Source organism: Lotus japonicus, chromosome 1, assembly GCF_012489685.1.
Source record: "Lotus japonicus ecotype B-129 chromosome 1, LjGifu_v1.2".
In the NCBI taxonomy this organism is placed as follows: domain Eukaryota; kingdom Viridiplantae; phylum Streptophyta; class Magnoliopsida; order Fabales; family Fabaceae; genus Lotus; species Lotus japonicus.
Window position 1 is genome coordinate 102,356,283 of NC_080041.1, and position 10,067 is coordinate 102,366,349.

A 10,067-nucleotide genomic window follows, 5' to 3' on the forward strand; every position below is an offset into this window, starting at 1 on the left:
TTTAAAATTGGTCCAACTTTAGACCATTTATTTCAACTTGTTCTTACTAGTTGAAGAAATTTTTTTTTTCAAAAAAAACTAGTTGAAGAAGAAAGGTAACTTTTACAAGAGAACAACACAACCGCGAAGGCAACATGGAGCGCAATGACGACAAAGACGGAGAGGGTGATCGTCGGAGGAAATAGAGAGCGCGACAACGATAAAGAGCACAACAAAGAATGTGACAATGACATGAGTGACATTGAGAACGTGTCCAACAACAGAGCATGCGACAAATAGTGTAGCATAGAGAATTGTTACAAAGAGCGTAGCGACGAAGCAAGTCACAACCTTCAGCTTCGCTTATGCCACATTCGTCTTTCTAGGTGTGCGTGATGAAGAAATACTAATGGAAGATGGCTCCTAAGTGGAGATCACGATGGCAGAACAGAGGTCTTAGTTGTTCGTGATGGTTTGGTTGGTGGCTTAAGTTTGGGCTTCACTTATGGTGTGGTGTAAGACGAAATCCACATGAATCCGAGGGTGTGATTGGTTTTGTAGCATAGCTCCATGAGTGGGGTGTCATTCCTTGTGGCTCATGGAAGCTCTATCCATATATAGTGGTGGCGGCTGCAAAGAACAATGGATGATCGGTGGACCAAGGGAAATAGGTCAGAGACGAGGAAGAAAAGAAAAGAAGAAAGGTAAGAGGCCATAAAAGGTGAAGAGGCCGCGAAACTCCACGAGCAGGCGTGGTATATGGAAGCTCGATCCATGATGCCAGCAACAAAGGAAACTCAGATGACGAAATATCAATGACAATAGAGAAATATAGGACGTTGCATGACTGGTGGTGAATGACGATGGTGGTCCACGAGATTACAATGGAAAAACTAGTCGAGACGCGACAGCAACGAACAGGAAGATGAGCCGTTCCCGCACGTAAACACATGGTGGGCTAAAAGGAAATATTTTATCACAATGAGTTCAACATGTATCTAAATTGAGTTCAACAAATCCAAACACACAATACACATGTATTAATAAAGTCATTAGGATTAGATTATTATAATTAGTCAATAAAAATATAATACAAAAAATAAGAGAAAAAAAACAAACAAACCGATAAAAAGGGACTCGATTTATTTATTTATAAAAGGGTTGAAAGATTCCTATTCCTAGAACATACAGCACAAATAGGGAGTAGGTGAAGAAACAAACCCAAGATCCGTGAAACGACGACGAACATGGCCGTTTCAAGCTTCCACCGTGTTTTCACCTTCGAATGCCGTTCCGATCCCGATTTCTCCCTTCCACCCTCCTCCTCTGACAACCTCCGCCGCCGCCATTTCAAGCCCTCCGCCGTCTCCGCCGCGTTTCACGGCCCCTCCTCCCTCATCCTCCGTTTCCCACCCAACTTCCAGCGCCAGCTCAGCACCAAGGCCCGCCGCAACTGCAGCAACATCGGCGTCGCGCAAATCGTCGCTGCTTCGTGGTCCAACAACAACCCCGCCGCCGGGGCTCCGCTGCCGCACGCGGCCTCCGCCGTCGATGCTGCAACGTCGCCCCTCCCCCTGGACCTCGCTGCTGACGAACCAGTTGTCGTCGCCGCCGGAAATGGGGCTGTACAGCCTAACCCCCCTCCTTCTTATTCTTCATTTTTGAAATCCGATGCAAGCAAAACCATTCATGCCGGTATGTTAGAAATTCTTCGTTTTTTTCTTTTCTTTTTTCTTCTTTCGTGTTATATTTGCTTCAAAGTTTATTTTTTTGCTCTTGTATTTTTCTGGGTTTGTTTTTAAAGTTTCAAAGATTTTAGATCTTTTGTTAGTTTTTTGTATGTTACATTTTATGATTAGTTTATATGATTTTCTTACTAATTTTGTTTTCTGGTTATGTTGATTTCTGAGTTGATTGATTTTGCATTTGGGTATATGCAGCTGAAAGATTAGGTAGGGCTATTGTGACTGATGCAATTACCACCCCTGTGGTGAACACTTCAGCCTACTTTTTCAAGAATACCGCTGATCTCATTGATTACAAGGTACTAATCTTTGTAGTGTTAAGATTTCCTCTTTCGCGTGAAATTGTCATGTGAAAGAATGAGGTGGAAAATGTTGAGAACTAGCGTGGCTAAATTGTTTCATTGTTTTGCAGGAGAAACGTCTCGCGAGTTATGAGTATGCACGCTATGGAAACCCAACCAGTACAGTTTTAGAGGAGAAGATAAGGTTTGTGTGTTTGTTTCGTTATTATGATCATATGATGTTTTTAAGTTGTGAGGTGGTTTAATGAGGTTTGTTGCCGTTATTGGAACAGTGAACTGGAGGGTGCTGAATCAACTGTCGTCATGGCATCTGGGATGTGTGCTAGCATTGTCTTGTTAATGGCGTTGGTTCCAGCTGGTGGACATCTTGTGACCACCACGGATTGTTACAGGAAGACCAGAATATTCATAGAGACTGTGCTTCCTAAGATGGGAATCAAGGTATATGATCCACTTGTTTGATAGTTTTATTTTATTTTGTTGTATAGGGGGTGGAAACTGCTGATTATATAGCCATGTTTCTTTAGGTAGCCTGAAGAGTTGTGTGAATTGTTTCGATAAAAAGCATGCACATTTAATTTTCTGAATTTGTCTTCCCTAAAATATTTTGTTAAGAGAAATAAAAACTCTGCTCTGAAATTTCATGATTGATAGAGGTAGGTGCCTACCTATATATATATGTATGTATGTATGTATGTATGTATGTATGTATGTATGTATACATATTCAGAATTTGCTGGGATTTGAAACAAAATTTGACATAGATATCTTCAACTGATTGAGTATGGGGAAATGTATCTTACCTTTCTGATCTGGGAACTTACAACTATAATCGTTTTAATGTGTACAATTGTAACAATTTTCACTTTGGTCTCCAGACCAGTGTAATTGATCCGGCAGATGTTGGAGCCTTGGAATCTGCATTGGAGCAGAACAAAGTGAGTGTTGGAGGGAGTAGTTGGTTTCCTTCTATGTATTTCTCTGATTTATTTTGAAATCAAATAGATCGTCTAGAGTTCAGATGGTATTATATAAATGTGCAGGTTTCTCTGTTCTTCACTGAGTCTCCTACCAATCCATTCCTCCGATGTGTTGACATTAAGCTGGTTTCAGAGCTTTGCCACCGGAATGGGGCTTTGCTCTGCATTGATGGTACATTTGCAACACCTTTGAACCAGAAGGTCCTTGCCCTTGGTGCTGATCTGAGTGTGCACTCTTTAACAAAGTACATGGGTGGACATCACGATGTTAGTCAACCTGTTCATTAAAATTTAATTTATAATAAATTGAAAATATTTTTATTTTCAGTTACTCGTCGCTAAAAATATGTTTTATCCGGTTTCAGGCCCTTGGTGGTTCCATAAGTGGTTCTCTTGAACTGGTGTCACAAATTCGAAATTTGCATCATATTTTGGGGGGAGCTATTAACACGGTAAGTCATTTCTACAAAGCTGAGCTTTGATTGATACATTATGAAAGTCTTTTCCATGGACGGATATTGTAATTGATTATTGTGCCTGACATTGTGCAAATGTCTTCACAGAATGCTTCCTACCTATTGATCAGAGGCATGAAAACGCTGCATCTCCGTGTACAGCAGCAGAATTCCACAGCATTAAGGATGGCCAAACTTTTAGAGGCACATCCCAAGGTACCATGGCATTAATATGCCCTATGTCTTGTCTCCCCTCCCTACTTATTTATATTATTGATTTGTTGTTCTTGTAAAATGGGATTCTTAAAATTGTTGTATAAGCTCACACATGAGTGTGGTTGGATTGTGTTTTATATTTTATATTAAAATTGAAATGTATGGTTGAAGTATATTATTCGATTTCAGCAGACTTATATTTCTTTGCTGTTCATCATTCATCTGGATGATGTGTATTTTTATGTTGCATTTTGCCCCCATATGCATTGAATATGTTAGGTTTAGTCTTTAGAGGAGGGGAAGGGCCCCATGCAAGGGATTTTAATGGAGATGAAGGAAGAGGTTCTAAATCTTATTGTGTTTGGTTAATGGGAAGGGAGGGGAGGGGAGGAGAAGGAAAGGAAGGGGAAATTTCCCTATTCTTATTTGGTTCGTGAGGGGAGGAGAGGTATTTTTAAACTAGTTTACTTTTATTGCCCTCATTTTAAAAAAAGAAGTGGGTTTCAAAATATGAGGAAGGACATTTTAGTCAACACAATTTATCTCTTCCAAATTCTTCCAATTTTGGAGGGGAACCAAAATTAAATTAGGAAGATTTTTGGCCCCTTCCATTCCCCTCCTCCCAAAATTTGAACCAAACATGGTAGTTTTAAAATTTCCCTCTTCTCTCCATTCCCCCCTACCAAACGCTGTAAATTTTATGCACACAGTATTAGTGGGTAAATGATAGCCTAGAAGCACCATGTTGCACCCAGTAAGGAAACATTGATTTCTTTCGAATTTTTGGAGTAGTGTAGCTCTTAAATGTGAATCCCTTCTTAGTGTGCTGTGTGTTCTTGTATGTTAGTAATAAGAATATGACCTTTTAATGGTGACCTTTGGGATGCTTAATCTTTTATGTGGAATCTCTTCTGTGTTGGGTTGTCAAATCATTTGCTTCTATCTTTATGTTTTTCTCTACAGTGTCATTCATGTTTCAGTGATGATCCCGAGATTTTCATGCAAAAGGTTTTGATGAAAATGTTGAGTTCTGTATCTGATGTAAACTGTCTTCCCTCATTCAATGACATAATTCTATTGGCAGGTGAAGCGTGTTTACTATCCTGGCTTGCCAAGTCATCCTGAACATGAGCTTGCCATGAGGCAGATGACTGGTTTTGGTGGTGTAGTCAGTTTTGAGGTGGGTATTGCTATTCAAATATGTGGTAGCAACCAGCCATGATACTTTTTAGTTTTTACTCTGATGTTGTTGATACTATTATTGGCCTTAGTTTGATTATTCGATTGCCAATCATGCAGGTAGATGGAGATCTGGACACCACAATAAAATTTATTGATTCACTGAAAATCCCATATATTGCGCCCTCATTTGGTGGCTGTGAGAGCATTGTGGATCAACCTGCTATTTTGTCTTACTGGTACTCATTTTGATTCCTTCAGTCCTTATGTTAATGATATGACACTAAAGGGCAATGGTCCTACTTGAATGTGACCCTGTGCTGCTAGCATCTACAGTTGTTTCTTTGTGCTTTATAGTGTTCAACTTGTTTTATTTATCTGTCTGCACTCTGTTGTGGATTAGGATCGTCTCATGTCACACGATAATGTGAAACATTGTATATATCTCGGTCTTCATAATATTCCGAGGCTCCCACCTATACTTATGATGAGAGAGATAAACATAAAGTTTCAACATTGGCTGTGTCAAGCAAAGTTGTTTGGAAGTATCCTTATCTGTCTTTATATAGCCCTATATTAAGTTTTCAAGTATTTTGCAACAGGGATCTTCCTGCGTCAGAAAGGGCTAAGTACAAGATTTATGACAACTTGGTTCGGTTCAGCTTTGGAATTGAAGATTTTGAGGATCTGAAGGCTGATATCCTGCAAGCTCTGGAAGTTATATAGGCAGTTTTCACTATTCACCTGATGCTTTTGTTTTTTTCCTAATTGTGTTCTTTGTTCCCTTTTGTTATCATGTCTGGCAAATCAATTAAATTTTGATCGTCTGATGTTTTGTTTGTGCTTGTGATGGTCTATGATTTGGATATTGAACTTGTGAGTTTTCAAATTGAAATTTCCGTTCGACGTTTAATCCTACTTTTCCCTCAAATTTTAAAAGTAAAATAATTAAATGCTATTAGAGGCTGGATATGAAGTGATTTTCAAGAGGAATCATTTGCAGTCATTATATAAATAGGCTAAAATCGGTATTTTCACCGTTTGCATATTATTTTTAACCCGGGGTTTTAATTTTGTGTGATGTTTTATTTGTCTCAACTTCATTCTAGGAGTTGCAAAATTTGTTCATATCTTTTTCTTCGGCTATATTCAGTCCATTGTAATTGTGACTGGACATATTAGTGTATAGTTTGCTTTTATGCGGTTGCAAACACAACATTTCATGTATTTCAATGTACAAAGTGAGAAGTAAGAACATACTTCATTGAGTTTATTGTGGATTGGTGTTGAGTTCGACAAAAATTTAAACATGCATGTTTGTTTTTTTGTTAGTACCAGCACAACTGTGATTTTACAAACTTTTTATGGATGCATGGATGAGACTTGAAGTAACTAAGCAACATTGGGATTGGAACATTAGTTTTTTTGGTTACACATAGGAGGTGAACTTCCTTCGGCTAACACAAAATTAGAGGGAGTTTTTGTCTTGAACAAGGGAAAATGAATGGTTGAAGTCCTCATAAAAGAATGATCATTTGCACTTGTTATGAGTGATTGCGATTTTATGAATTGTTGGCGTCTGACATTGTGGAAGCGAAAGATTGGTCCTGGAAACATTGAGTGAGCAAGAGAAGGGAGTAATGATAAAAAATTGGGTCTGTGGAGAGAAACAAGAGGTAGATAGTGAGATTGTAAAGAGGCAAAGTGATAATAGTGGGCTTCAACTGAAATAGAAAGTTGTACCAGAAAATAAACAACACCAACTTTGAAATTCAAACATTGAAGACAACGGAGTTGGTTGAAATTGTTTTGGGAAATAATGAAAATTCAGATGCATCCATATTCTTAACGCTAGGAAATAAGGATGCAGGGGGAGGCAAATGTTGTTGGCACCAAAAACCACCGGAAGCTGACACAAAGATAGTGGCCAATGAGCAAATAGCAGATACGTTGGCACCTAATGTAAAGCCTAAATGGGGGATTAGTTGATTGCTGATGATTGTTCATCCAACTAGCTAATATTTATTTGGGCTTTTAGGATTGAGCATACTTCAAAAGTTAGTTTGTGTCTCAAAAAACTATGCACAAAATGAGAGTAACCAAATGTTCCTCTTATTTATTGGCGAATTGTAGATTTATCTATTACTTTGGGAAAACACGTCATGATGAATCCATGGGCCGTGATAAATAGAAGTTTAGGTTAGTGGGCCTAGCTACTTGATGAACATAGAAAGGGATATATTGGTTGAGTGGGTAGATTTTTTAGGGATAATGAATGTCTTCTATGAGTTGGGGAAGATGGTGGTGGGAGGAAAGGGCGAATTGAAGGGCGAAAGATTCTTGTGCATATCTTTGGTCACCTCATATGTTTGTCTTTGCACACGCGGGGCAAATCCTCTCTTTCAACTCTATCCTTATTAAGCCCATACCACCGTTGCTATTGATTTCTCGAGTATGTAAGGTCTTTTCTTCGTCTTTATGGATCTGTTAAAACTAACTGATGTGACTCAGAAACTAGTTAATGTGTCTGACCTTTGCACATTCAAGGTTATTTTAGATTATTTTTACCTTCTCGGGACAAAATTGAGAGTATAAACTTTTACACTTGTTTGTTATGAATTAATTTGGTGAAAGAGAGACACCGAAGAAAGAGTTAGGCGAGAGAGAAGAATCCACCCACGTTTAGTTATGCAACGTACTAGGGGTGTACAAGGGACGGGTTGGGACGGGTTTTGGTTAACCCTAACCCGGCCCTAAATGTTGATCGGGTCAATTCATAGACCCTAACCCGTCCCTAGACCCGAAGCAACCCGACATTATGCGGGTCCAATTTAGGACGGGTCTATGTAGGACGGGACCGGGTTGGCCCGAGGGACAATAAGTTTAAGACTATTTGATACTAATTGTAAAATTTAAAGATAATAACATACTAAAAGAGTTATCAGTTGGAACTATCTTTAAGAAAAAATAACTTGAAAGGATCCAATTCTTTCATAATCTATTGCACTTGAGATGTTTACATTTTGTTTGATCATTTCTTCACTTGTCTCACATATGCATAATACACACACATGATTTTCTCTTGTTAGAGCATGAAAGTGTCCATTGTTTGACCAACGTTTATTTAATTCATAAGGTAGATGTTAAACATTTTAATCTCATCTACTTGGTAAGATAAATTTGAGCATCATGTATCACATTTTAATCATTATAAAAAATTAAAATTTTATAAAATATATATGTGGGACGGGCCGGGTGACCCGAGTGTCAACCCGAACCCAACCCTACCCGAAATCGGGTAACTCGAAGATCAACCCGAACCCGGTCTCTTTTAATAATCAGGCCGGGTTCAACCCGGCCCTAAAGGCTTGGGCCGGGACGGGTTGGCGGGTAGGGTCGGGTCTCGTACACCCCTACAACGCACATAAGAAAAAGAGGAGAAATATGTGGGGCCAACCTACTTTTTTCTTTCTCTACAACAACTTGTGGAGAAACATGTGAGGCATGAGAGTATTGGCATTTATACCCAAAAAACTTTGATTATTTTATGGTAACATACACATGTTGATTAGAAGTATAATAAATACAATATATTAATATTAAATATATCTATAACATATATAGATATATAAAATCTATCATAATATTTTTTTAAACATATATATATATATATATAAAATAAATAAATATATAAATAATAATTTTACAATTTTTATATAAATATATTTATATATTCATAATATTTTTATATTCATGGTAAAAATATCATTTGCTACAAATGTAAATAAGTAATCTTCTCTCTTTTCATTCTCCACACAACCAAACGAGAGGAGAGAGTTTTCACTTCATTCTTTCTTTTATTTCTCTATTCTCTTTCTATCATAATAAACAATCTTAAGTATTTATTATATTTCTCACCTCTTTCTCTTTACTCATCTTTTTTTTCTTTTTTTTCTTCTCTATCTCTTTAGAGGCCAAGTTGATATATGTACTCAAATAAATAATACGATACAACACCCAACAACTTTTTTAAATACTTGTGAGATTTCATAATGAAAATGATTTTGTAGGCATGCATCCGCATAATGTAGACATACAACATATATGAGTGACAAATGAAAAAGGGAGAAAAGTAACTAATATTATATATGTAAAGATTGGTTATGCTTGTATAGTCTTAGGATCTTCTCTTTGACTTGTATCCCTTGGTTTGGTATGAATTGCTCTTTTGTTTACTGTCAAGCTGCCTCGTTTTTATTGGGGTTGTACTCTCTCCTTAAGGGTTTTGTCCTTAAGGATTTTTTGTGTGGATAATAATACATAATCATTTATTTTTCAAAATAAAAAAATTAGATAGAAAGAAAATTAAATTTTTTGTTAAATATCTACACTATTTGTATTATCCTGTATCGCAGTGTGCTTTCGTAAATAGAGATATTTGTGAGGCTTCATAATTCTATTTCTACTCACTCCGTACCCATTTATAAGTCAAATTTTTAGAGTAATTTTTTTTCCAAAATATGAGTCACTTAATAAAACCGATGAGACATTTAATATTTTTTTTTCAAACTTACCCAGATTATTTACTACTTCGAATGAAAGAAATAATATGATTTTGAAAAATTCTTAAATTAGAGAGAAAAATTCATAGGTAATTTAAGTGAATTAATAAAATAAATTAAAAATATATTGCAAATAACTATTTTCCTTAATTCTTAAAGAATTATATAAAAGTGACTTATAATATGAGACGGAAAGAGTAATATCCAATGACAATGTTGGCACCATGTGGAACAGTCAAATGAGTAGTCATGACTTATTTGTGTTGTGGCTGGTTGGCCATCCACGTTCTGTAGTGAGTGTCCTTATGTTTCTGTAGTGATCCTATATATGCGTGTATTTATAAGGAAAGGAGGATATAAATACTGACTTGTTGTAAAGGAGGCCTTTAGGCAACAAATACTATCTATTTTACTAAAATATTCAATCTTCTTTTATTTTGTCGCCACAGTAATCCTATCCAATTTAAAAAATCCAAACATAATCTAAAATCTTATTAAAATATCTTAGTAATAGGTCATATAGAAACAAAATTGATTTCTCAAACAATCATTGGAAAAGGTCCAGTACACGTTCATGCATCAGCTTGCTTTTGCTTCTGAGAATGAAGCATGACATGTTACTATAAAAGTTCAATGGATCGATTTGTTT

The 10,067-nt window shown here is 36.8% G+C and overlaps 1 protein-coding gene across 1 annotated transcript; it reads left to right on the forward strand.

The window, feature by feature from the left end:
• Nucleotides 1-1,152: 1,152 nt before the first annotated feature.
• Nucleotides 1,153-5,769, forward strand: LOC130728540 (cystathionine gamma-synthase 1, chloroplastic). Its single transcript, XM_057580044.1, has 11 exons — nt 1,153-1,674; nt 1,920-2,023; nt 2,137-2,210; nt 2,299-2,467; nt 2,905-2,964; nt 3,070-3,273; nt 3,372-3,458; nt 3,570-3,677; nt 4,762-4,857; nt 4,977-5,095; nt 5,459-5,769. Exons 1-11 carry the CDS (start codon nt 1,227-1,229, stop codon nt 5,580-5,582), a joined length of 1,593 nt encoding a protein of 530 aa, XP_057436027.1. The 5' UTR covers nt 1,153-1,226; the 3' UTR covers nt 5,583-5,769.
• The last annotated feature ends 4,298 nt before the right edge of the window (nt 5,770-10,067 follow it).

Bases quoted from the DNA above. Each gene is read 5' to 3' on its own strand.
- LOC130728540 (XM_057580044.1), top strand. From the start codon at position 1,227: ATGGCCGTTTCAAGCTTCCACCGTGTTTTCACCTTCGAATGCCGTTCC. The intron at 2,468-2,904 runs GTATATGATCCA...TTTGGTCTCCAG, and splicing joins TTCCTAAGATGGGAATCAAG to ACCAGTGTAATTGATCCGGC. The intron at 3,274-3,371 runs GTTAGTCAACCT...ATCCGGTTTCAG, and splicing joins ACATGGGTGGACATCACGAT to GCCCTTGGTGGTTCCATAAG.